The 27,406-nt window shown below is 46.6% G+C and overlaps 3 protein-coding genes across 3 annotated transcripts; 2 read left to right on the forward strand and 1 right to left on the reverse strand.

The window, feature by feature from the left end:
• The first annotated feature begins 239 nt into the window (after positions 1 to 239).
• Positions 240 to 10,214, forward strand: LOC125513831 (RNA polymerase II C-terminal domain phosphatase-like 1). Its single transcript, XM_048679040.1, has 17 exons — positions 240 to 928; positions 1,950 to 2,426; positions 2,800 to 3,010; positions 3,200 to 3,357; positions 3,433 to 3,503; positions 3,667 to 3,772; positions 3,843 to 3,929; positions 4,489 to 5,055; positions 5,243 to 5,309; positions 6,110 to 6,207; positions 6,287 to 6,340; positions 6,613 to 6,709; positions 6,806 to 7,011; positions 7,088 to 7,171; positions 8,233 to 8,298; positions 8,796 to 8,869; positions 9,435 to 10,214. The coding sequence occupies exons 1-17, from the start codon at positions 653 to 655 to the stop codon at positions 9,538 to 9,540; spliced, it is 2,805 nt and encodes a 934-aa protein (XP_048534997.1). The 5' UTR covers positions 240 to 652; the 3' UTR covers positions 9,541 to 10,214.
• Positions 10,215 to 10,362: 148 nt separating this feature from the next.
• Positions 10,363 to 11,700, reverse strand: LOC125513832 (cold-responsive protein kinase 1-like). Its single transcript, XM_048679041.1, has 3 exons — positions 11,471 to 11,700; positions 11,227 to 11,371; positions 10,363 to 11,141 (listed from the first exon to the last, which is right to left on the reverse strand). The coding sequence occupies exons 1-3, from the start codon at positions 11,653 to 11,655 to the stop codon at positions 10,818 to 10,820; spliced, it is 654 nt and encodes a 217-aa protein (XP_048534998.1). The 5' UTR covers positions 11,656 to 11,700; the 3' UTR covers positions 10,363 to 10,817.
• A 2,510-nt stretch (positions 11,701 to 14,210) lies between these two features.
• LOC125513833 lies at positions 14,211 to 25,911 on the forward strand. The gene is made up of 3 exons (XM_048679042.1): positions 14,211 to 14,653; positions 15,563 to 15,685; positions 25,470 to 25,911. The coding sequence occupies exons 1-3, from the start codon at positions 14,404 to 14,406 to the stop codon at positions 25,610 to 25,612; spliced, it is 516 nt and encodes a 171-aa protein (XP_048534999.1). The 5' UTR covers positions 14,211 to 14,403; the 3' UTR covers positions 25,613 to 25,911.
• The last annotated feature ends 1,495 nt before the right edge of the window (positions 25,912 to 27,406 follow it).

Consider the following 27,406-nt stretch of genomic DNA (forward strand, 5'->3'; position numbering starts at 1 on the left):
GAAGAGAAAATGTTGCCAACTACCCACCCACTCACTCACTCACCCACCATAATAAAAGCTCAGCAGCCACTGTCCGACGCACGAGACGTGACAGCCTCGTGCTCCCGTCCAGAAATCAAGAAGGAAAAGAAAATCCCTGCTAATTACGTGGCGATAGTGCCAACATATCCGCGCGCGCACCCTCTCGTCCTCTCCTCCTCTGCCCACCACCACCAGGCCTTGCCGCAACCTACCAAATAAATCCCTCTCCTCTCCCTCGTCCCGATCAGACGCCTAGGGTTTCAAGCTTCTCCCCGCCCCCCTCCCCTCCCCCTTCTCACGTGGCCGCCATTGACGCGGCAGCGCACGAACTCCCCCAGATCTGACCAATCCACCCCCAAATCTGGGCTAGAAACGGTGAATAGTTCGGGCACGATCTGAAGCACCATCGTTTTACTAAGACCACACGAGCACGCACGCATCTATCCTCCCCCTCTACCCGTCTCGATTTTACTTTTTCGTTTCGGACGCTTCATGAGAACAGATCTGCAGACAATCTGCAGATCTACCTGTGTGAGAACCAGGCCCTTTGATTTTGGACGCGTCGAACGAAACTTTTTGACCTAGAGGAGTCGAGATCTGTTTGCTTGTTTTGTTGGTTTCGTTGGAGAGAATGATCAAGTCCATGGTTTATTACGGGAACACCTCCATCGGGGAGGTGGAGGTGTGGCCCAAGGGCGACACGAACCTCGGCGCGGCGGCGTGGGCGCGAGAGATCCGCGTGGACCGCCTTTCCCCGCCCAGCGAGCGCTGCCTGCCGCTCGCCGTCATGCACACCGTGGCGGTTGGGGCTCGCTGCCTCGTCATGGAGTCCAGGCCGCCCAAGGCCGCCGACGAGCCACCACCGCCACTCGTCGCCATGCACGCTGCTTGCCTCAGGGACAACAAGGTATCTAAATCATCCCCGACATAAAAAAAAGATCCACAGTCTAACACAAAGATCAACGAGAACAGATTGAGGAATCTCTGTAATCTTACACGGGAAGTTTCAACGAAAACTCTCTGATTTTACACGGAAAGTTTCAAGGAAACTCTCTAATTTTACATCACACTTTTAAAAAAGCTTTTAATATTATTACATGGACATTTTGGAAAATCTTTTTTAATCTTACATGGACAAGTTCACCAGGACAAAACCTTGACATTTACTGCATGGATATGTATGTATGTATGTGGACTCGTGAATAAGTCAGCAGACAAAATGCCCTGATATTTTTTCCATTGCTGATGCTGACTCGAAGGAATCACTTTATAGATGGTGTTTTGTGGACTTGGACTTGCTTTTAATTCGTTCCTATCTTACATAAATAGAATCTCAACTTGCCAGTTTGATTACTGATGAGTTGGAACATAAAGCCTGATGGCTTGTGAAACACTGTTAATTTGTCTGATACTCATGGACTTAAATTACTTGGACGTCACATCGGTTGATCACTCTAATTGAATTTGAACTTCGATTCGTTGTTTTTGGAAAGAATTTCAAGGATTTGAGAACTTACATAGACATCCAGTCTAACAAGGTTCTGCTGGATTCTCACTGCAAAAAACTAGACGAGAAGATTTGATGTTTCAGTTTGGCAATGCATTTAATTTTGTATTTAGTAATCCACTTCTGTTAGCTTTAAAGTTGAGAGGTGATGTTGCTTGGATATGAATATTTCCATCCTCAACTTACTGCCTTAAGAGACAAGTGTAATTTATGTCATACTCTGATTTCATAATTCGGAATCAAATTCTTGCACTCCTGTTTGCCTAGGAACTTAAATACTTAGTTAGTTCTGTTGAAAAACATCCATCTTCATTTTTCACATTCCATTTACCTTTATTTTCTGTTCTTACCCAGAAAAAAACATTTATATGTATATACTTCTATTATTGATATTGCTCCTTTTATTTGTTTGTGCTTGCAGACTGCAGTTGTTCCGTTAGGAGAGGAAGAATTGCATTTAGTGGCAATGACATCAGGGAGAAACTTGACAAACCATGCATGTTTCTGGGGCTATAAAGTGCCATTTGGTCTGTATAATTCTTGCTTGACCATGTTAAATCTCCGCTGCCTCGGTATTGTGTTTGACCTTGATGAGACATTGATTGTTGCCAATACCACACGCTCTTTTGAGGACAGAATTGATTCACTTCAAAGAAAGCTGAGTAATGAGACTGATCCACAACGCATGAATGGTATGTTAGCAGAGATCAAGAGGTACCAAGATGATAGATCTATCCTAAAGCAGTATATAGAAGGTGATCAGGTCTATGATGATGGAAAAATGTATAAAGTGCAACCTGAGATTGTTCCACCATTGTCTGATAACCATCAATCATTGACACGCCCAGTTATAAGATTACAAGAGAAAAACATTATCTTGACCAGAATAAATCCTTTGGTATGTGATCCATTGCTTAAAGTTGCTTTGCATCTTTGTTAAGAGCGGTTCTTGATCAGCATGTAGATGCATCATAATTCTAGTTTACGGTATGGCCTTTATAGATGCATTATAATTCTACTTCATGGTATGGTGTTCATTTGACTTTCTGTTGCACACCAGGCCTCTTAAGGGTCTCTTACATTTGTACTGCCTGGAATGTCGTGGACCTGCTTCTGTGTTCTCTCTTCATAGTGTGGAAGTTTCTAGCATGAATTTGCATGTGTTATATATTGGCAAAGCAATCAGTTTCTACACTATGATCTACGTGCCCTTATATGGTTGCAAGAAAAAGTCCAGAACTGACAGGCGGAATTCGGTTTTATTTTTGTAGATAAGGGATACAAGTGTTCTTGTTCGGTTAAGGCCAGCATGGGAGGATCTCCGAAGCTACTTGATTGCAAGAGGTCGCAAGCGTTTTGAGGTCTATGTGTGTACAATGGCGGAGAGAGACTATGCTTTAGAAATGTGGAGATTGCTTGATCCAGACTCAAGATTGATTAACTCTGTTCAACTTAGTGACAGAATGGTGTGTGTAAAATCTGGTAAGTGAATTGTTTCATTTCTGGACCGAGTACTTAAAGAGCTTAATACACCGTATGATGTATCAGATGTTCCTGTAATCAGAGGCTGTCAAGTGCAGCTTTTAAGCTTTCATTCTCCTTTGCACACATTATTTGTTATGTGATTTTCTTTCCATCCTTTAAAGTTAACATCTTATTTATTGTTTCTAGGCTTAAAAAAGTCCTTGCTAAATGTTTTCCATGATGGATCTTGCCATCCTGGAATGGCATTAGTAATTGATGATCGTCTGAAAGTTTGGGATGAGAAAGACCAATCTAGAGTTCATGTGGTTCCTGCTTTCACCCCATACTATGCACCTCAAGCCGAGGTAATGGTCGTATTAGATGTTTAATGATACATAATTACATTACCTTTTGCTTACTAATGGATGTCTTTCCTATAGGCAAACTGTTCCATCCCAGTTCTATGTGTTGCCAGAAATGTCGCGTGCAATGTTAGGGGCGGCTTCTTCAAGTAAGATTGCCATATTTGTTAACATGATTCAGTTTTTATGGCATTCTCAACTATCAAACTAAGGCCACTCTAGGCTGCCATGTTTGTTTTTTGTGTGTGCTTAATATATAACATCTGAGGTCTTCTGGCTTCTTAACATACCACCTCACGGTTCAATTTACAGGGACTTTGATGAAGGCCTCTTGCCAAGGATTACGAGTGTTCTTTATGAGGATGAAATACAGGATATCTCATCAGCCCCAGATGTGGGCAATTATTTGATTTCAGAGGTGGGTCTGATAAAAGCTGATGCTTACATGCTATTTTCTCAGCATTAACAGTTCTATTTATCGTGTTTAGGATGAGAATGTTGCAGTAGTGAATGGGAACAGAGATTCACTGGCTTTTGATGGCATGGCTGATGCTGAGGTTGAGAGGAGAATGAAGGTTTGCTTTCTTACATCCATAGCCATGGGGTGCATCTAGTTAACCCACCTGGACCACAAAACCGTCTACTTCAACTCCCCTGAACCTATAAAATCAGGGTAAATAACACCTAAGGTGCTTTTGGGGGGGTTATGCTGGTGTGGATTTGTGATGTTTCCATCATGGAATCACCCAGCAAATTAAGTTGTGTCAATCAAGTTTCCATCATGATGTGTCAAAATTATCACGCACCGGAGCCTGTGTGACAGTCCCATCCTATTTTTCATTCTTAGTCAGCTTCCAGCTGCTGCTGTACCTGTTGTCTCCCAAACTAGGGTTTCTTCCCTCTCTCACAGCCAACCGTGTCTCTGTACATTACATTATAATAGTAGAATACTATAGTTTTAGCTTGAACTGCTTCTCTCGTGAGTAGTTTGATGTTTAATGAAGCCATTTTGTACAGAAAACGGAAACTACAACTAACTGCATTCTGCATATATCTTCACATGCTACTTTGTGGGTGGATTTGTTTTCATGTTTGCCTTGTTTTTTCTTGCGTATTCATTTCTCCTATTTTCAGGAAGCATCTGGCAGTGGCAGTGTTTTGAATCCAACAATGGCTAACATGGTGATGCCAGTAGCCCCTAGTCAAAGTTTTGCTCCATCTTCAGTAGCGCCATTTGCACCACCTCTTGGCATGATGCCTTTGAGTAACAATCAAGTTCCGCCACCTGCATTCAGCCAACCAGTCGTTCAACCAGTTGTCTTAGATCCACTGCAAGCTTCTCCAGGTAGAGAAGAGGGCGAGGTTCCAGAGTCTGAGTTAGATCCTGACACAAGGAGAAGGCTTCTCATATTACAACATGGCCAAGACACAAGAGATCCTACACCACCTCTTCCAGCAGTACCTCCTGCGCAAGTTTCAGTTCCTCCGGTGCAATCTCATGGGAATTGGTTCCCTATCGAGGATGGCATTGGCATGAACTCAAATAATTTGAACATGGGTTCAGCAGGGTTCTCTTCAGAATCTGATACCATGCATTATGATAAAAAACAACCACCACAGCCATCTTACTTCCATGGTGGCGATAATAATCCAGTGTCCTCTGATAGATTTAGTTATCAGAGCCAGAGGTTTCCCTCTCAGGTAGGTGATTCAAATGGAATGTTTAATACTCCCTCCGACCCATATTAGTTGTCGCTCAAACGGATGTATCTAGAACTGAAATACATCTAGATACATCCATTTCAGTGATAAGTAATATGGATCGGAGGTATGTGTTAGCTAACAAGACATCTAACACCATGTGGTGACATACATTTGCTTGGTTCAGGTAACACATACTGAGGACCACCGCATGCTTCAGAACCATGCACCTCCAAGATACAGATCCTTTCCTGGTATGTACGTGCACTCATTGTGGAAATTTGATGTTCATTTCGGGGGGTGATGAAGAGAATCGGGCAATTATTACAGCACTCATTGAACAAAGCCTGAGATTTTATTGTTTTTGGAGCGTTGTTCATGACAAGCATGCAATTTGTAGGTTGTACTTTTCTGTTTTCATACTCATGTATCGTTGCAACAAATTACATAATCCAAACCTTTGGATTTAGCATCAGGGATGTAGTATTGTTCAAGGCCAGCTGGCCAGGGCATGAAAAAAGCATAGCCTTGACAGGCCAGTCCTGCATGTCATGGCCTGAAAAACTAAATCACGGCCTTAAGAATCTCTTTCTACATTTTTTTTGTTGTTTTACGAATTATATACCATTTGGAATTATTTTGAGTATGGAACATTATCTTTTGTTAGGCTTATCAGGCTTATCATTGCCTTTGGTCTGAGAAGTGAGAACAGATGCTGGGTTGGGGTGCGGGTCTACTAGTACCACGTACTTATTCATTTTAAATGTCAAACAAGGCCCCTAATTCGTGTTCAAAATCTGCATATGATTTCAAAAAGGCCCTGAGTTCGCATTATAATTTTGCATATGGCTTTACTTGCTTTCATTTTACCCACATTTGGAGAAGCAAAATAGACTTCAATGCTTGCGCGGCAACATTGTGTTTAACACTTACTGCTCCACTTGTCATGTTTGGCATTGAGTTTTTTGTGTGCTTTACTGATGTTATGTTAGAAATAAATTGGATTACTCTTTTGGATGGTCTGTTCTTAACTGAACTTGCCATGTTTCATCAGGTCAGAGAAACAACTTGATTGAGTCTGGACAAAGCTATGCACGAAATGTAGGTTCTGTTGGCATACTAGAGGAGATCGCACTGAAGTCTGGATCTAAGGTAATTTTGAGTTATCCATATTAATGGTTCTGAATACCTATTCTAGTAGTCAATTCTGATTTTTATTTTCTTTATTTAGGTGGAGTACAGGTCAACATTATGTGATACCGCAGAACTACAGTTCTCTATTGAGGTAAGTTTGGAACCTTCTTCATATATTTTTCACATTTGAACTATGTACACAAAGCAAATTTCCCTCTTGAATCTATCTGAATTTTGTAAAGCTCATAGTATTGCATACACCTGTAATATAACATAATTTCTGGAGAGAAACTAACAACCGTCACCAAGCACCAAAGTTTATTGCTGTGTGCAGTTCTCATTGGCTGTCTGAAGGAAAACTTCTGCTGAAGAATTTTACTTATTGTCTCCTTTACTGTGCTTGAGCTTGCTTTATTTATTCAGATTTGGATAGTGGGAGAAAAAGTGGGTGAAGGCATTGGTAGCTCAAGGAAAGAAGCACAGCGTCAAGCTGCAGAAATATCTTTAAGAAATTTGGCCAGTAAGTTTGTGTTGTTGCATATTTGCATTAACTTCTAGCGCATTCGTACGTTGACAACAATTTTTTATTGATTTGCTGTGTCAAATTCACTTGCAGATAAATACCTGTTGTCTGATCCAAATAAGATGACTGATGTGAACGAAGATGGTTTCGGTAGCAATCCAAACTTTTTTGGATACTCTGAAAATACCAGGAACGATATATTGCCAGTCGCAAGCACTTCAGAGGAATCCCGATTCACGAAAACAGGGGAGAACAATTCCAGAATAACAGGAGGCTCTATTGCTGCTCTGAAGCAACTTGTAAGTACCCGCTTATTGGTTGTTTGACTCTCTGCTCATTAAACTGGTAATGAAGATGTGTGAAAGCATACTGCAGTGCACAGTTGAGGGATATAACTTAGTTTTTCAAGCTCGGCCAAGTCCTCTAGATGGTTCAGGTGGCAAGGAGACTTACGCTCAGGTCAGTTAGCAGCTTCATTTCTTCGAGTTGTTTGTCCTGATATCTGCAGTGTTGACAGCATACACATTCATTTATAAAGTAAACATATTGCCATGAAGTCATATTTCATGGTGAAAATGTGGTGTCCTGTCCTTTTTTAGTATCTGGTACATCCTGATGTATCATGTAGCACTATTGGCGTGGGTCTCCCGGCATATAATTCTTTTGTTGTGAACCAGTAGGATCTTAATCGCGGCATATAATTCTTTTGTTGTGAACCGGTAGGATCTCAAGCAGTTTCTTGTTCTCGCTGATTACCATTTTTAGGGTTGATCTTATATAGAATTGCTCCTCTCTGATAGGCTTGTCAGGCAGCCTTTTCTCTTTTGTTGATTGCCATTATAGAACTGATCTTCTATGAAAATGTTTGTTAGGAGCTAGGGTTCTACCGGTTCTAGGCCGGAGATTGTAGGGGAAGGAGGGAGCTGGGCGCGGGTGAGCACGCGGCCGGCGGCGGCTGGGAGCCGTCGTGCGCGTGGAGGAGGCGGCTGCGGTGAGAGGCGGCGGCTAGGGTTTAGGGTTCCGGCTCCTCTGGGAGCCGGGCAATAGAATTGTCTTATTGCTTAATCTCAAAAAGAGTCTTACAGCTTGTTTATATAACCACGAAAATAAGAGAACTTGTGGGCTAAGCCCCTAACTAAACCTGCCCGGTGGGCCTCCTACGGGTATAAGTTACCCCGGTCATAACAATGTTCCTGTCAAAATCATGGTTGGAATTTAGCACTCCTTCCGTCCTGAATTATTTGTCGTAGAAATGGATGTATCTAGACCTAAAAATATGTCTAGATACATCCATTCTTGCGACAAGTAATTTGGGACAGAGGGAGTAATAGATTTTGCACTAACATGGTTGTGTACGCCTGTACGGTGATACTTGGATATATGTAAGTGGGTGTCATTTTGGTGATGGCATCGACGCTTACTTTACAGCTTGCTTGGTTTGTTTTTATTTATAGTTGTGCTTGAACAAACAACATTAACTTGTGCAGCATACTTAAACTGCTTGGCCTTCGGATTTTCAGGTAGAAGTTGGTGGGCAAACTCTTGGCAAAGGAGTTGGAATAACATGGGAAGAAGCTAAGCTTCAGGTTATATACCTTACATACTGAAGAAATTAAGTTTCCCTTTTTTCTGGGATTTAAGTTCAGATTGAATATTAGTACGCCGAAAAAGTTTGGATATGTAACTATGCTTAGAGTTTTAAGTTCAGATTGAATATTAGTACGCTGAAAAAGTTTGGATATGTAATACTTCTGTCTCGCACTTGCATGTTCCAAACAAATTGTGCTTAAGTTTCTTAGAGGTGGGGTTTACTGCTCTTTATATTTGCTTTTGGTGGCAAACTTTAGGTTTACTGCTCTATGATAGCTATGTGCTTGTGTAAAAACTTCAGAATTTCTTTAAACTTTAAAATGTGCTTATCATTTCTTTAAAAGATGGGATCCAGTAGACCCAGGTTCACTTTGCGGTATTTCAGCGTAAATGCATTTCTTAAGCAATTAAGAACCTTTTATGGTTCGGTCTGGTTATACCACCACACACTGTATATCTGAATTAAGTTTACACATACTTTGACATCTTGCAGGCGGCTGATGAGGCTCTTGGAACTTTGAGATCCATGCTTGGTCAACTTGCTCAGAAACGGTCTAGTTCTCCAAGGTGATTGTTTGTTGACTTTTGCATGCCATATATCTACTGTTTGGTTATTATAAGTACCTTTGCGTTTGATGTACGTAGTTAAATGAGCTTCATGATGTTAGGTGGACTTGCTGGATTTTTACCTTTGTACTTTGGAGACTTCAACTCGGCTAATTAGAATTGTATCTATGGAATCCACCTTTTGTTAGATTTTATTGCCATTAAAGTACTATGCATACAATAAGCATGTAACGGTATGCATACTCAGTGCATGCTCAGTTAAGTCCTTTCAAAGACACAGATGATTCTTCATGATATATCTTCATCAGTTGGATCATAGCGGCAGTAGTGTGCTAAGGCCTAGAGAATGTTGAGGAATTATTATTGCTGCTTAGCTTACTCAGATATATAAAGCTAGCATGACATGCCCAATCATTATTCTGGTATGATGATGACTGTTATATAAGCAGTTTTTGCAGCTTTCCTGATTTGAGTGTCCATCGTGTTTTCTTTCATTGTTAAGTCTCGTCTATGCTTTTTTTTTAAAATTTTCGTATGCTTGGATGTGTACGTACTATTTCCACAGGTCTTTGGCGCCCAATTATAATAAGCGCTTCAAGCCAGATTTCCCCCGGGCAGTGCAAAGGCCTCCTTATGGTAGATATTCCAGGATTGAAGGCCATGTTCCTTGAGCAGAGTTTCGGAGAAATCGAAGGCCATGTTCCTTGAGCGGTGTTTTCGAGAAAGGATGTGTATTGCCATGGTACATATTCCAGGATCAAAGGCCATTTTGGTTGAGCAGAGTGACAAAATGGATGTGTCCGGACACTGGGGTTTTAGTTGGAGACCTATCAACTTGCAAAGTGAATTCTTCCATCTGGTGGACTGCCAAGGTTTTCCTGGCTACTGGAGACAAGATGGTTTTCGAAGCGCAGAGAATTTGGAAGGCGATTAGCTGTTAAGTCATGCAGACCTTCGTGCCCTCATATGGTATTAGTGTGGTCCTACCCCAATTGGTACACCACACTGTTTTTGGGATTCTGAGCCGCCACACTTTCAGTTTGGATTTGCCATGGAACCCGGCGGATCGATGAGCACAGTTGGCTTTATTTGCCATGCGGTTCAGGTGAATGTTGTACGAGGTTGTAGATGGGGTTTGAAGTTGTAGAGCTATTTTTTATCAGCAGCTGTAGTATTAGATAGATTTTAGGTTGTGGCATGACGCCAGTAGCTGTTCAATTATCAGTAGGTTAGCCATGTAGCTAATTATTCCTCTGTTTAGTCATCTTAGTATGTTGTTTATTTGATTTGAAAGATCTCGCTCCAGAAGCCATGAAAATGTTAATGGGCAATGTCTTTAGACAGATCTGATTGAGCTAGAGGCTATTGATCTTTGCTTATGACTTGATGATATTTATCAAGCCGCAGAAGCTGGATATTAGTGCTAGTTCTGTGATCCTCGATTTTGGCGAATCTTCGGGGCTGCGCAATTCCGCTTGGCCATGCCAATCAGGTGCATGTCCGAGGGCATGTTGTTGGTTTCTGGAATTTTAACGGGCGAGGAGGGTGGAATAGCTCTTTTGCTCATGAGCGCAAATGCACACCATGAACAGTAAAAAAAATCAGTAAATAAAATAAGATATTCTGATTAATTTTACAACAAGCATTGTTTTTTAAGAAAGACAACAAACACTGTTGGATGTTATACTCCCTCCGTTTCTAAATACTTGTCTTTCTAGACATTTCAAATGACTACTACATACGGATGTATGTAGACATATTTTAGAGTGTAGATTCACTCATTTTGATTCGTATGTAGTCACTTGTTGAAATGCCTAGAAAGACAAGTATTTAGGAACGGAGGGAGTACATAGGAGTATGTGCAAAATTCCGTGTAGGAAAAACATTCCTAATGCTCTGAATAAAATAGTGGTTTTAGAGCATGGTCTTGTTTCAAAAACCAATCCATCTACCTGGGTACGGTTTCACTGTAAGTGGCCGAGGAGGAATTCGTACTACTTGTTGCCATGGAGGAAAGAGGCGACAAGCTCAAGCCAGGACGTGTGAGGGCAGCGGAGGAATCATGGTCGGCCAAGTGCATCTCCAGCTCGCGGAACGCGGCGGGCCGCGACAGCATCTTCACCACCTGCCGCATCGCGGGCCTCCCGTCGGGCGCCGCCTGCGTGCACGCCAGGCCTACCTTGACGTATCTGAGCACCTCTGCCTCCGGGTAGTCCTTGACACTCGCGTCCACGATGTCCAGCGGCCTTCCCTGCTCGTAGAGCAGCCATGCCTGCACTGCAAGAAAGATCAACGTGAGCAGCAGCATACAGATGCCATATTCAACGTATCGGGAAAAAAAAATCAAGCTAAACGACCTGTCTCACGAGGAATGTATCCGATCGAATCGTCTCCGAGACCCTCCGGCCGCTGATGACCTCGAGGAGGAGGACGCCGAAGCTGTAGACATCGGCCTTCTTGGTCAGCTGCCCGTGCACCACGTATTCAGGCGCCAGGTATCCACTGCAGGTAATTAAGCAAGCAAGTCATATAGAGACATCGATCATCTTTCTCTAGCTTGGTTCAGAAAAAAAAGACTCCGTGTAAGAAGGGCTTACGCACGTCGTCCCGACCACGCGCGTGGTGACATGGGTGACGTTGTCCGGGAACAGCTTCGCCAAGCCGAAGTCCCCGATTTTGGGGCTGTGGTTTCTGCCGAGGAGGACGTTGCTTGCCTTGATGTCCCTGTGCACGATGTTGGGCTCGTGCTCCTCGTGGAGGTAGCTCAGCCCCTTGGCCGTGCCCATACAGATGTCCGATGGCTGCTCCGCTCGCTGAACCTAGAGCTGAAATACGCACTACTAAGTATGTACGAGTGGAGAGCCTGCGTTCCGATATACAGGTGGTGTGAAGTCTGAAACTCTGAACTGGGTTGGGTGGGACTAACCACCTTTCAGTGCATGATCGAGGCTGTTGTTCTCCGCGAACTCGTAGACCAGGATCCTATTTTGCTTCTGGACACAGCAGCCCAGCAAGCTGACGAGGTTCGCATGCTTGGCCTCGCTGATGCTTTCGATCTCTGTCAGGAATTCCTTGATCCCTTGCTCAGATTCACAGGATAGAATTTTGGCAGCAAATGCAGTGCCGTCTCCGAAGGTTCCCTACATGTGCCACATAACAGAAAACACGGCAGGGATTTAGCTGTTCGATTTTTCCCAGTTTAACTGAACAAGCGCCGAGAGGTAACAGCAATACCTTGTATACAGTTCCGAAACCACCTCTGCCTAGCTTGTTGCCATGGTTGAAGTTATTGGTTGCTCTTCTGATCTCTTTATAGGAAAAAAGGTGGATGTTGGTTTTCTTTAACAGTCCTGCTCAGCAATTCAGGAAAAAAGGTGGATGTTGGTTTTCTTTGGCCTGCTCTAACTGACGAGGTGCTCGCTGCTCTAGCTGGCTAACAGTATCTTGGTTGAAGTAATTGTTTGACCGTTACCTTTGAAGTCTTCCTCCGATTTGCAAAGGCATCTCTTTATCATTGCCATACTGTTAGCCAGCTAGAGCAGCAAGCACCTCGCCGGACCAAAGAAACTCAGAAAAAGGCCCGATTGTGGCTGTTCGTTGGGCACCAAGGAAGGCCAAGTTATCGCAGTTCTAAGGGAGATCTATGGCTTCCTGCGTCGAGCATTAAATCCAGACTGTGCACGGACAAGAGGAAAGAGCTAGTGAGCAGCAAGCAAGCGTACTGCCGTACTGGCGCTTGGAAAGTGGCACGACAAGCTCTTCACTGATAAGGACGGGAGTTTATGGCGGGGCAGAGAACGAGGTGCGATGAACGGCGTACACTGCGCGCGTGTGTCCTGGCGCCTTGAGCACCTATGTGCATCAAATTCTAGATGCTGCTCCGTGCGAAGTCATTGCTGATGATACTGCCAAACCAGTCATCCATATGCTTGAATTTGCATGCAGACCTTTAACTGGGAAGGTAGGAATCAACGGTGTTCAACAATTTGATACTCCCTCGGTTTTTATATACAAGGTCACTTCTTTTTTTTTATGTCTACATTTGACCATTAATTTTATCAACAAAATGTGAGTTATATGCCAGAAAAAGCATGTCATTGGATGCACACAATTCAAAGAACTTCTCAATGATATATTTTAAATCACATATACATATATTTTGTTGACCAAAATTATAAGTTGGAAATTAACATGAAAACCGAAATAGTCTTGTATAAAAAATAGAGGGACTATAAGTCAAAATTCATAATGAAATTCATCTTGTGTCACGTGTGCGACAAGATTGTCGTGGCGTTAGAATTGCGATGGGTCTTGTGGTTTGGACTTCTTCTTCTTTCGAGCACTGGTGTGAGAATGACTAGTTTGGTGGACCAGGTTACCCAAGTTGTGTGTGTGGTTGTCGTTGAAATCATTAGTTAGAGGATACCCCTTGAAACGGTCTCATCTTCTCTTGTGATGACAAGTGGTGCAGCCTATCTGTAACACTTCTCATAACATGGAAGTTTTGTGTTTTATGTTCGTTCGTCCGTTTTTCTAAAATGTTTTATCTCTTGAACCGTGCATCCAAATCATAAACTATTTTCATCGTTGCGTTTCTCGCATCAAAATCTTCAAAATTAGATCCCATGCTAGTAGGTTTGACGAACTTTTTTTTTCATTTTTGTTGTGAAATATAAAAAAAGGGAAAACCTGTAATGGCAAAAAGTCGGAAATAAACCAAAAAAATCAGAAGCAAACAATGAAAACCCAAAAAATGGAAGCACACATGTGCCTTTATTTTGGGAAGCAGATCTAAAGATGAAATGAGCTTCTCCCCGCCTAGTCCCCGTTTCGATGATGCATCTAACGTTGTCGAAGGGCATGCGAAGGTGTCGGCTGATATCGCAGGGTTTGGTTGGTTATGATCTTCGGTGGATATGTTTGGATCCATTCTTTGTTCGTCTTTGTCCGTGTGTCTACAAGTTAGATCGTCTCGATCTATACTTCTTCATCCGCGACGTAAGCCGACGTTTGCTGTTCCGTTGCGCTAGTTCGTGTGTCTATGAGCATAGATGTATTTTTTGTTATTTCCATGCTAGTAGGTTTGAAGAACTTTTTTTTCATTTTTGTTGTGAAATAGAAAAAAAGAGGAAAAACTTGTAATGGGAAAAAGTCGGAAATAAAAAAATCGAAAAAAAAATCAGAAGCAAACAACGAAAACCCGAAAAATGGAAATAGGAAGCACATCTTTTTTGGAAGCACACATGCCTTTATTTTGGAAAACTGGAAAACCGATATGGACCAGCCGCCAGCTTTTCTTTTGGACGAGCGCGGTCAGCTGATGTGCCCGTCGGCCCAGCCCAACCCGCCCTGCCGCTCTCTCTTCCTTCCATCTCTCCCCCGATTCCACCCCTAAAAAAAACCTCTCACCCAATTCCGGCACACACCCATACGCCGCGGCGGCATATCCTAACCCTAGCCGTCAACGGCGGCGCGCTCCGTAACCCGTGTCCTACGATTGACTGCTGGAGAGAAAGCTACAGGGGTCGAGTTGGATGGCGCCTTCTACATCCGACGGTGAGGCGAGCAGCAGCGGGACGGGCTCAAAATCGAAGGAGAAGGAGCGGCCAAGGTCCTTTGACGAGAAGACCCGGACCGCGTGCTGGCGGAAGGCGGCGGTGCTGGCAGGGCGACACCCAGAGCGGTGGCGGCAGGACGCCGCTGGCAACGTGGTGTGTCGCCGCTTCTGGAGCTGCCACGGCTGCCTCTGCTACGAATACGACCACATCATTCCCTTCTCCAAAGGTCAGCTTGTTATTTCCGCCAGAAAACACTACATTTCTTATTTTATTGCTGAAAAGAGAGCATGTTTTGTTGCACGTGAGCATGTTCAAAACGTTGATTAGTTTTTTATCTGGTTAGTGTCTTGTTGAACACTCGTAAGTTTAGTTCAGGGGCATATGAGGTGATTCTTACGGATACACCTTTGAGTTTAGAATCCAACTCTTCCAAGCACCTGCTCATTTAGCTCGGAAATCTGAATGGATGAATATCTAGTTTGGATTTTGACAACAGTGTTGTCGAAACAGTGGATGCTACCATTTTTTTGTTTGTGTGTATTAAAATGCTGTTATTTTTTTCATTCTAAGATATATATCATAGGCTCATTGCTGGGTCTAAATCTTAAATTTATCGGATGTGGGTTTGGATTTGATTAGTTGGAAATAACTGCAGACAAAGCTAAGGATAACATACCTACCAAACCAAATATTACATGACTAACAGACCTCATTTGATGTATGTGTGGCAAACAAAAGACAACATGAGCTCATCTCCTTTCTGCAGCCGTCCCTGCATACCCATGACACTGAAGATATTAGGATTCCTAGCTTTGATTGTATATCTTGTGCAGGATCCCATGTCTGAATGTTTTAAGTTAGTATTATCCAAACAACTTGTGCTACCAAATATGTCGATTAATCGTTGCATCTTTTACTTCCTGAGGTGTATGAGCTTTGTTCTAAACAGGAACATCTTGCATCATTTGTTGTTTCTACCTTTTACTCTTTCCTAATCCTTGTTTGTCTGTAAATATTTGTTGCGGCCCTTTTGCAGTGTACCTGGAAGTGGTACAATATGTTCTCTTTGAGACTCTGATTTTCTTCCATTAGTTATTATAGACTGCTCAGTTTAACTGTTGATCATTGGATTTAGGAGGGGAATCTACTGTTGAGAATTGCCAGATCCTTCAGACTAGGGTGAACCGTTCCAAGTCTGATAAAGCATGGGTGGAGAAGGCAGAGATGCAAGGCTTTTCCTGCGATATCAAGTTCACAGGTGAGCTAAACAATATTTGATTCTTACATTTCAACAATGTTAGGGAATATACCTGCTCTGTTTTTTCATTTTCGGCAGATGAATTTCTGATACATGATTTGCTTAATGTTATTGTCTTATTGGGCAACAGTGTCACAGAGACACATTTGCTTATATACATATTGCCATCGGAAATAAAGGGCAATAGGGTATTGAAAAGTACTGCATATAATCTCTTTATAAGAAAGAAAATTAGGTGAGCTGTGGAAGCAGAATTGCTATTAGTCTACTAGACTTGAGTATCGTTATGTTGAATAGCATGTTCCTGGACCATCTGGGACTTATGTTTTTCGTTGTGATGATTCTTGATTTAGGTGTAGTGTAGGGGTGCTGATTGGCTTAATTCTTTTCTACATTAATCAATTGGTCGTTCATATGTTGGTACTATTTTTGAAATGAGTCTAGATTGAATTTAACATGTGATGTAGGCGAAAAACATGCAAAACCATCTAGAAGTGCTCCAGAAGTTAGACCGAAAGTTAGACTATCTGACAGCTTCTACTAACATAGATTGGGAAATATTCTGGCTTTTCTTTCTGTTATGAACCTTGGCTCACAATGGATCAATTTGGGTGTGAATAAGGGCTCAAAGATTGAGGATATTGTGCTTCCCCTCAGCTACCCCACTATAAGGCTTGTTCCTGATAGAAAGAGAGGCTCTAAAGCTTAAGTTACATGCCAGCTCCAGCATTCTATCTTTATTTGATCAACAACAACAACAATAACAACAACAATAAAGCCTTTAGTCCCAAACAAGTTGGGGTAGGCTAGAGGTGAAACCCATAAGATCTCGCAACCTACCCCGACTTCTCTTACATTATCAGCACGTTTAGCCATCCGCTATGAACTGGCGCTTCTGGAGGCCCCCGCTGAATATGCCCAAACGATGTTGGACAAGCTTCTCTTCAATTAGTGCTACCCCAACTCTATCTCGTATATCATCATTTCGGACTCGGTCTTTGTGTGGCCGCACATCCACCTCAACATGCGCATGTTGCCTTTTAGTCGTCCAACACTCAGCACCATACAACATTGCGGGTCGAATCGCCGTCCTATAAAACTTGCCTTTTAGCTTTTGTGGCACTCTCTTGTCATAGAAAATGCCAGAAGCTTGGCGCCACTTCATCCATCCGGCTTTGATTCGATGGTTCACATCTTCATCGATATCCCCATCCTTCTGTAGCATTGACCCCAAATATCGAAAGGTGTCCTTCTGAGGCACCACCTGCCCATCAAGGCTATTCTCCTCCTTGTGCGTAGTAGTACTGAAACAACACCTCCGCACTCGGTTTTAGTTCTACTAAGTCTAAAACCTTTCGATTCCAAGGTTTGTCTCCACAGCTAACTTCCTATTGACCCCCATCCGACTATCATCGACTAGCATCACATCATCCCCAAAGAGCATACACCATGGGATATCTCCTTGTATATCCCTCGTGGCCTCATCCATCACCAAAGCAAAAAGATAAGGCCTCAAAGCTGACCCCGGGTGCAGTCCTATTTTAATCGGGAAGTCATCAGTGTCACCATCACTTGTTCGAACACTTGTCACAACATTATCGTACATGTCCTTGATGAGGGTAATGCACTTTGCTGGGACTTTGTGCTTCTCCAAGGTCCACCACATGACATTCCACGGTGTCTTATCGTAGGCCTTCTCCAAGTCAATGAGCACCATATATAGGTCCTTCTTTTGCTCCCTATATCTCTCCATGAGTTGTCATACCAATAAAATGACTTCCATGATCAACCTCCCAGGCATGAAACCAAACTGACTTTTGGTCACGCTTGTCATTCTTCTTAAGAGGTGCTCAATGACTCTCTCCCATAGCTTCATTGTATGGCTCATCAGCTTAATTCCACGGTAATTAGTATAACTCTGAACATCCCCCTTATTCTTGAAGGTTGGTACTAATATACTCCGTCTCCATTCTTCTGGCATCTTGTTTGCCCGAAAAATGAGGTTGAAAAGCTTAGTTAGCCATACTATAACTATGTCTCTGAGGCCTCTCCACACCTCAATGGGGATACAATTAGGGCCCATTGCATTGCCTCCTTTCATCCTTTTTAAGGCCTCCTTGACCTCAGACTCCTGGATTCGCCGCACAAAACGCCTGCTGGTATCATCAAAGGAGTCAATCCAGTTCAGTGGTAGAGCTCTCATTCTCCCCATTTAACAACTTGTCGAAGTACTCCCGCTGTCTCATGGGACGCTCAGAAGAAGAGTCGTTAGCGCGTGGGGCCTGAGGGCCGTCGCTTTCGGAGACTGTGCGATGTCAAGTGCAGGGTTAACAGGCATAGCAACTCATAAAAGCATAACTGGTTTTGATACACGAGCAAAAGCGACGTGGCTGTAGGGGCGGACCCTTCTCAGCCTAAGGATAATGCAGCCCGAGGGGCGCCCTCAATTGAACAAACCGAAAAGTCACCTGGCAATGTTGTTGCAGTAGCGTCGAGGAAGCCGATGAAGCGTGTCGCGGGGGTTCGCTCCTCACGAGTCGGGCGGCTCCTGAGGCTCGCGAGGCTCGCGAGGGATAGGGGCTTCGCGAGGTGTTAGCGCTGAGGGCCTGGCCTCGTGAGACGCCAACGCGAGCTGGGCGAGCCGTTGGTACGTGGCGCCCGCGTTCACCAGGCCGAAGGGCATGCGGATGTAGCTGCAGGGGTAGCCCCCACTTCGGCCGACGCGTGACGGCTAGAAGAGGTCTTGAGAGGCGGCCCTGTTGAGGCCAGGGATGTTGACACAGACGTGCAGTTCGCCCCCCGCGTCGGGAGCGGCAACTAAGCCAGTGGGGCATGCGGGTCGGCGCTCACGTGTATGGCCCGCGCTTCCTGAAGTTCGCTAATTGCCTTGGTGATGAATTCTCATGCTCCTGGCGCCTCGCGTCGTGCTCCTTGCTTGTGGGGGCGCGCGCCGAAGCACGCCTCCAAGTGGTGCCCGAGCGCCTCCCTCGTTGCAGCGGTCAGGTCAGAGGCCCTTCAGGTGGGAGCCCCCGAGCCCTTCCCGAGGGCGGTGCCGGGCACGCCTTCCTATGCGGGAGGGAGGCAACAGCGGCAGGCACGACACCAGAGGCCTCGGCAAAGGGTGCCTTCTTCGTCTTGAGGCGGTTCTTGGGGAGGAGCTGCTTCTTCTTAGCGGGAACAACATCAGGGGGCGCGACGTCTTCCCCGCCATCGGAGTTCTCAGCCGTCGCAGCCTGGTAGGCGTGCTCGAGGGAGCAGACCGCATCCTTCTCATCACAGGCGACGGTGATGATGCCGCTGCACCCTGGCATCTTGAGGACATTGTAGCCATGGTGTGTAGCCGCCATGAACTTGGCGAGGGTCGGATGCCCCAAGATGGCATTGTACGTGAGGCCGATGTGGGCCACGTCAAAGTCGATGAGCTCGGTGTGGTAGTTTTCGCGGGTGCTGAACGTGACGGGAGGCGCACCTGCCTCAGGGGAGTGGTGGAGCCGTAAGTCACCCCAGAGAACGTCTAGTAGGGATGAGCTAATCATACGACACTTGAAGCGTATTGAAGGTCTCCACAGAAAGCACGTTGAGGCCGGCGCCGCCGTCGATGAGGGTCTTGGTGTCTGAGACGTTGCTGATGGTGGGGTGCACAGCATGGAGAGCGCACCAGCGGTAGCCGAGCACCTGAGGCGGCCTTTGGAATCGAAGGTGAGGGCGTACTGCGACCACTTGAGGGGACGCACAACCTCAAGCCTCGGGAGAGCTGCATTCACCTCATGAGAAAACTGCTTGAAGAGGCGGCTTGACGCGGGGGGGCCTGAGCTCCGTCGACGATGCAGGCTATCGCGCGAGGCTCCTGATAGCCCCCAGCCCCTTTGTCTGGCTGGTTGTTGTCGTACCTCCTGGGGGGCGGCGGCAGCGGCAGAAGGCCTGCGTTGCCCTGAGGGCGGACCTCACGAGGCTGATCGCGCCAGGCATCCTCGCGAGGCTGGTCACGCCAGCCCTGGTGGGGGTTGCGGTTGTCCCAGCGTGCTCCACCGCGACCTCCTCCACGGCCGCTGCGCTCGGGGCGGCGGCCCAGGCGCTCGTCATGGAGCGCCCTGAGCTCCTGACAGTCATCGGTGTTGTGAGTGCGCACGTTGTGGAAGACACAAGACAGGTAGCCGTCTTTGGCGGGCTCATCGTGATCACGGCCATGCTTTAGCTCGGGCTCCGCCGCCAGCACGACAAGGCCCTTGCGCTTCGCCTCCTTGGCCTTGGCCTTCTTGTCGTCGGGATCGGCGTCGGAGTTGTTGAGGAGGGACGTGCGGCCTTCCTCCGCCCTCGCGCACTTGTCGGCCAGGTTGAACAGCTCCAACACGGTGCACAGTTCATCGTTGATGGCGAGCTTCTCATTCATCTGGACGTGACGCCTTCGGTGAACGCCGAGATGACGACCTCATCCGAGGCCTTCGGGATCTTGAGGCGGACTTGGGTGAAACGTTGGATGTACTTGCGGAGAGTCTCTCCAGAGCGATGCTTCACGCGCCGCAGATCGCTGATGGTGAGGGCGTGGTCTCGGGTGCCTTGGAAGTTGGCGATGAAGCGCTCGCGAAGCTCATCCCACGAGGAAATTGACCCTTCAGGCAGATTCATGAGCCAGGAGCGCACGCCGTCCTTGAGGGCCATGGGAAACCAGTTCGCCATGACCTTGTCGTTGCCGTTCGTCGCCTCGATGCTCAACACGTAGAGCTGGAGGAACTCCGCAAGGTCAGGGATGCCGTCGTAGCGAGAAGGCAACTCCAGCTTAAACTTGACTTGCCAGACCACCCGACGCAGCTCACAGGTGAAGGCGCGGCATCCAACAGCGCTCACGGGTGCGCATCGAGCAGGAGCGGCGCGGTCATGGCGCCCATGCGTCGCGGCCTCTTGGACGGCCCGGTCTTGGTGCTGACGTAGCGGTACCGGGGGTGCGTGCGCGCGTCGTGCAGCGACTGATGCACAATTTGGCAGTTGGCCTCGTCTCGAGCTAGTGCCGGCGCTCCACGCGACGGAGCGTGAGGCCGCCGTCGTGTTGGGGCTTGGAGCTGTCGCCGCGCAGGCGAGGGGGTGGAGGCGCACTGTGCGCCACGTCGCCTGCGCGAGATGGCAGAGGATGGAACGAGTGGGAGGGCGTCGGGGCCTCGCCTGCGGTGTTGACGAGTTCGGTGATGCGGCCTAGCCAGACGTCGTAGCCCTCGTCGACGGGGCGGTAGCGCAGCAGCTCGCGTGCCATGAGTAGGCGCAACCTGCGCGTTCGCTGGCCCGCGGTGAGCACGGGAGGACGTAGCCGTGACCGGCATGAGGGAAGGCGTGGCGGTGCACGAAGGGCGGCAGGGAGGAGTCCTGCTGCTCGTGAGCAGCCGGGTCAGTGGGCGCATTGGGCGCGGCTGATGGGGAGAGGCGGCGGCCGCCGCGGCCCGCCGGCTCCGTCTGGGCGACGCGAGCCGCACGGCGCTCGACACGAACACGACGAGCGTCGGCCATGGGGACGGTGAAGCGGGATCGAAATGAAGCGGAAGAACTTCGGCACACCCCTACCTGGCGCGCCAAATGTCGGAATCGGGGCTCCGCAGAACCAAAGAAAGGTTCGAACTCTGGGGTGTGCGGAAGGACTTGGCTAGGCTACGACCCGCTACTCACTGCCTCACGGTGATGCTCCGACGTGCTCGAGCAAACGGGAAGAAGGGAGAACACGGCGGTTTACCCAGGTTTGGGCCACCTTGCGGTGTAAGACCCTACTCCTTTGTGGTGGATTGCCTCGCGAGGAGGATGAGTATGAGCGAGTACAAGTTGCCCTCTGGAGCGGCTCCGGGCTTGAGGGGTGGATGAACTCGATCGGGTCTCAGCCCTTCTCTACAGTGGAGACTAACCTATTCTTATACTGGCTCGGTCCTCTTCCCCCAAAGCTCTCGGCAGGAAGGGATGCCACAACGGCCAAATTTGAAGGGGGACAAGAGTACACCCTATCCTGACTAAAGGTGGTCTTTGCCTGCAAAGCTTTTGTCCATGACGCGCAGGTGGGCTCGACGATGACCTTCGTCCTGCCGAGCCAACATCCTGGCCATGTTGCACCAAAGAGGCAACCTTTGGGGCTGCCTTGGGAACCCGCGTGCTGGCCTTGCTCCTTTAGCACCAAAGAGGAAAGCCTCACTGTCCGTGCCTGCTGGCACCGGTCCTGGCGATGCTTGTCGACGCTGTCGTATCCCGCGTCACCCACGTGCATCGCGAGGCGGGGTGGCGAGCATAGAAGTGTTCGCCCCGCAGGAGGCCTCGGAGGTCGCTCCTCTCGGAGCCCTTGGGGCGCCTGACGAAGCTTGATGATACCCGCCTCGCGAGTGCTTTGCTTGCGGAATCTTGACACTGGGCCGCGCCGGGCCTTTTGACGATGCCACACGGTGGGCCGCAGGCAGACGGGCCTGGGTACCCCCAGTCCCAGAGCCTCGACAATTATCCCTAATTCAGAGAATCGGTAGAAGTAGCAAATGAACTAAATGTCTCCATATCCTAGTGTCAGTACTAGTAACCAATCCCATGTAGACGAGTGAATTGCAAAAAACCACCACATTGATGCCTAGGTTTGTGGAAAACACTGGTTTACGAATTTGTGCTAGAAACTACTGATTCTTGGCCTAATCTTTTGCAGAAAACATTGATCGGCCTCTTTGAGCATTTTAACCTTGATTATGACATGTGGGTCCCACAAAAGCTGATGTGGTGTAACTGTTGGTCCTAGGTGGCGTCAGAAAACGTGTGATAGGAATTTACCAAACAGTCCTTGGTATTTTTGCATAGGCACCCTTGAATCAAAACAAGAAAATGCAATCAGGGCCTTGCCAGGTGTACTCTGTCGCCGGCCACCGCACGCTGCCGCCCATGCCACGCACCAGCGGCGGCGGAGCTCACTGTCGCTGCTTGCTCTGGTGATGTGCCCGTCCTGCGTGCCGACGCTACTGATTGTGCCTGCGCCGTTCGCCGCCGCGCCACTGCTTGTACCCCTGTTGCGCGGGTCCGCGCCGCTGCTTTCTTCGGGGCTGTGCGCCGCCGCCGCTGCTCGAGCTCGTGTTGTGCGGGGCCGCGCCGCCGGCAGGGGAAATAGAGGAGGGAGGAAGGAGAAGAGGCGGCGCGGCCGGGATGCACGGGTGCATCGCCGGCGGCTTGGGGCCGGCCTTCTGTGCTTGCTCCCCAGGCGAGCACCGTGGCCGGGGTCGTAGTGGCTTGGGGCCAGCCGGCGCCGGGGGCGGGGTCGCGCGGCTTGGGATCGGCCGACGCGGGGGGCGGGGTCGCGCGGCTCGGGATTGGCCGGCGCGGTGGCGGGGACTGCACTGGGTGGTTGACTTTTTTTAACGGAGTTTTTTTCCAGGGAGAGGAGGGGGGTTTTGGGAAAAAGACCCCATCTAACGTCGTTTATTGTGAACCGGTACGCCACATCAGCAAACGGTGGGCTCCATATGTCATAATCGTCATCAAATGGGCCAAAGCTCTCAACTAGTGTTTTTTGCAAAAGATTAGGCCGAGAATCAGTGGTTTCTGACAAAAAATTGTAAAACAGTCTTTTCTGCAAACCTAGACGCTAATGTGGTGGTTTCCTGCAATTCACTCTGTAGACGGAACTATAGGTATCACAACCAGTGGCAGAGCCAGACCGGCATGAAGCTCCCGGGTCTTTGAGTACTGTAGCTACAGTAGTATAGCCTGGTTGTTACTACCCAAGGATTTGGGCGTCACAACCTGGGCCGTGGCTCGGCGTGCCCATGTCCTGTCTCTGCCCCTGATCACAAGCACATGATGGAAGGCTAATTCGCAAGTCAACCAACCAGCGTTGATGGCGATGTCGAGCTTCATTGAAGTTGTCGAGGAGCACCATAGAAGATGATGCTTTCAAGGATAGGAGATGTCACTGGACAGGGGGAAGCACAACAAAAAAGGTCTGGGTGCAGTGGCGGAGCCAGGATTTTTTACATGGGTATGCGAAGCTATATTTTTTTTGTAACATATAATAATATATGACATGAAAGTTCACAATGACCATGATGAACTACAATTTGTCTTTCTAGAAACAATCTCGAATAGTTTGGTGGCATTTTGAAAATAAGGAGAAAAATATAATTTAACACTATAGTCTACAATTCCAATATCACTGCCAACTGCCAAGTCAATTTAGCTCCTCTCTCAAGTGTTAACCGAACAAATGCAAATTAGTGCTTAAATTTGATTGAATGCAACAGACTACATTGAATTAGCTAATAAAATTATTCTGAAAGAAAATCAATCAATACATTACAGATCATTCTATGTTCTCAAAAATAACAAATCCAGATGAAAAGCTCACATAATTACATTATTGCCTTGTTGACGTGGAGTGTGCTGCATGCGCCATGCTTGTTGAGGACAAGGCGTGATATTGGGATATAGCAGGAGGGCAAGAGGCAGGGCTGGTATATAGGCAGTTCAAGGTCTGTTGCAAGTTTAAAAGTCTACTGATCCGATAGCAGCTCAAGCTAATACTTAGGCCCAGACACGTAAGGAATGAAGTGGGAGGGCATGGGATGGCTATGCATTTTGTTTTTTCCTGAGTTCTACACGTGAAAAGACTGCTATCATGCATATACATGTATGTATGGACATATATACTGATTCTCTTTTGTCAAAATTGTTGGGTATGCATTGCATACCCTTGAATAAGTCTAGCTCCGCCCCTGTCTGGGTGGTGCGAGCAAACACGCGATTGGCTGATTGCAAGGAGAACTTGGGGTGGGGGAGACATCGCCTATTGAACAAAGGATGTGTTACAGATATAATTGTACTCCTGCTGCTGGATAGTTTGCTGGGATTTGTGGTCTGAGTCAAAGGATTCCGATTCCAGTGTCCAGCCGTACACTTAAATATACGGAATCCGATTACAGTTCTCCAATTCCAGCTCTAATACCTGGTAGCCAAACAAGGTGTCAATTATTTGTTATTGGCTGCATTGGCCAGAGGAGATTCAAGTTACCAACAGACCATAGTTACCAGATTCATTCGGATGAGCTTTGAACCCTGACCCCGGTCGATTGATCTAGATCAGGGTTCGAGATTGCTCACATTGGTCTGAGTCTGCACCCTGAGTCGTTGATCTCCGAACAGAAAAATGAAATCGTTCTCCCCTGGTGCTAGGACCATCTGTGTGAGAACAGTGACGCTGGCCAAGATCCAGTTGGCCGGCCAGTCATTGTCATGACTATGAGCAGGAGGGGACCACAGGAGAGAGTAATGTTGGGAGGCAGTGGCATCTTCCAGCAGAGGGGAGCTAGCAGAAGGGAGAGTGGAGCAGCAGTGTCGTCCTTCAGGTGATTGCCTGGACGAGTCGGGGGTAGAAGCAGCCCAAGCGGGAGGCCTGTTTGGGCTGATGGGCCAACCAACATAATTTTTCTATTTCCCTTTTGTATTGATCTGGGAACTTATGTGGCTATTTCCTTCTGAAGCTTATTGAATAGTGGGTTTGCGAGCCGGAGATGTATACTTCTTATTGAACCCAATTTGTAGGATCTAGCGAATTTGAATCGCGAATCAGACGAATCATGAATCTGGTAAGTATGCAACAGACTATTTTTGGACTATTCTTTTTTGTCCTCTGTTATATAAAACCATAACGATCTAAATTGAGAAATCAAGCCAGAATCCCCTACTTTGCAACTTTCCTCATCTAAATTATTTGGCATGCATAAACATCTCTTCCAGTTTCATATCATGTAAACTTGGCCTGATTTGCTAGCGTTTCTTCCATCTTGGTCAGACAAGGAGCTTGATGTAATCGAGATGGCAGTCTATGGGGATGTCATTCGTCCTGGCAAACAATGTCGCTGCAAGACAGTAGCTGAGATGCTTGGACAGGTGAAATCAAAGAATCAAATGGCTGCTTGTGACTTACCAACATAATGATGCCTCCTAATATGAAGACCATTTTGACCTGTGCCCTTCTTTCGGGGAGGGCAGTCATTGTCAAACTGCTGATTACATTATACTATTATTGATCTCCCTTAAATTGGCATCATTGTCTTCAGCACAAAAGCACACCCATTGAGCAATCTAAGCTCATAAGTGCAATTATATTGTGCTTTGTCAGTGATGCCTGTCAGAAACTTGGAATGTAACAATGCACATGTTTGACTGTAGAATTATTTAACTTGATAACACCACTTATCAAGAGTTGTGTCAAGGTATTGTGTTTGTAGTAATCTATCCTGTTTTGCTGTTGTGTAGATGCTAATGGTTTTGGTCTCCTTTATGGACGTTCATAATCCATTGCTCCGTTAAAAGTTGCAGCAATGCTAATGGTTTTGGTCTCCTTTATGGACGTTCATAATCTGATAATCCATTGCTCCGTTAAAAGTTGCAGCAACTCCCTCAGAAAAAAAAGTTGCAGCAACATTTATGTTTTATCTACCATTCAAGTATATAGGTTCCCCCCAAATTTTCTTGTTAGCAACCCTAACAACAAAATTAGGGTATTTCGTGATTAACTCATTAATCAAGAGCCTTTCTTGCATCTTGCTGCTTGTATGTTTGATGATTGCAGTAATGTGCTGATGATATGTTCAAGTATTTGTTTTATTATTTGAACAAGGGGAGGCGAAAGCGGAATTATATTACCATCAGGAATAGTTTACATTTGGAGATCTTTTACATTTAGATTGCCTAAGAGCATAGGACATCTCTGTGCGCTGTGCTACATCTCACTATTGTACTCACATTAATTTCAAGTTATAAGCACTGGATGCACATGTATTTGCTTCCTGTTAGGATTAGTAGAGATATGGAGCACCTGGGTATTAATCTGGAGATGTTGCAGCAAAGAAACCTGCTAGTTGACCTCAAATTTCCCAATGTCCAGGGTAGAGAATGAGGTTGCGGCGTGGGTGAGGCTGTGTTTTTTTTTCGAAACGGAGGCGAAAGATTTGCCTCATCCATTAAATAAGAGGAGAATAGAGTGACAGTTTGCAAGTGACCCTATAAATAAACGGCATGGCAATTACTCTTACTCTTGTACAACGATACGCCCTAGTTTTTTAGCATCCGCTGTAACCCATAGGTTGGCCTCAAGCAAAAAATTTTGAAGAAGAATAGGCGGTAGCGCACTCTTGTGACGAAACACCCGGGCGTTTCTCTCATTCCAAAGAGTCCAAGAGATGAGCATGGTGAGGGAGGCTATCGCTCGTCTGTCTAGATTTCGCATGTTGGTTCTTCTATCCCACCAACGCATAAGAGAGTCCTCAAGGTGCCGATCGGAGGTGTCAATGTGCGCAAGATCAAACTTGTCAATGACCGATCGCCAGAGCCGAATGGAGAAGCGGCACTTGATGAAAAGATGGATGCATGATTCTTGCTCCCTCTTGCAAAGTGGGCAAAGCTTACAACCACGCCGCTCTAACCGGTCCACAGTCCAAATCCGGTCTTGCAAGGCCAGCCAAGCGAAGAATTTGACCTTAGGGGGAACCCAAGCTTTCCAGACCATGTAGTGAATGGGTGAGTGTGTTAGGCCAAGGAATTGCGCCTTATAAGCAGTGGCCGCCGAGTATATTCCATCTACAGCATGTTTCCAAACAATGTCATCCTCAACCTGATCATCAAGGTGAAAGTCATGCAGAAGTGTCCGGAGCGAGAAAAGCAAGTAGCATGAGGTTGTCTGTGTAGATAGGCAAGTTTTGAATTGGACACTATCTGCACTGTAAA

Source organism: Triticum urartu, chromosome 6 (genome assembly GCF_003073215.2).
Source record: "Triticum urartu cultivar G1812 chromosome 6, Tu2.1, whole genome shotgun sequence".
Lineage (NCBI taxonomy): Eukaryota > Viridiplantae > Streptophyta > Magnoliopsida > Poales > Poaceae > Triticum > Triticum urartu.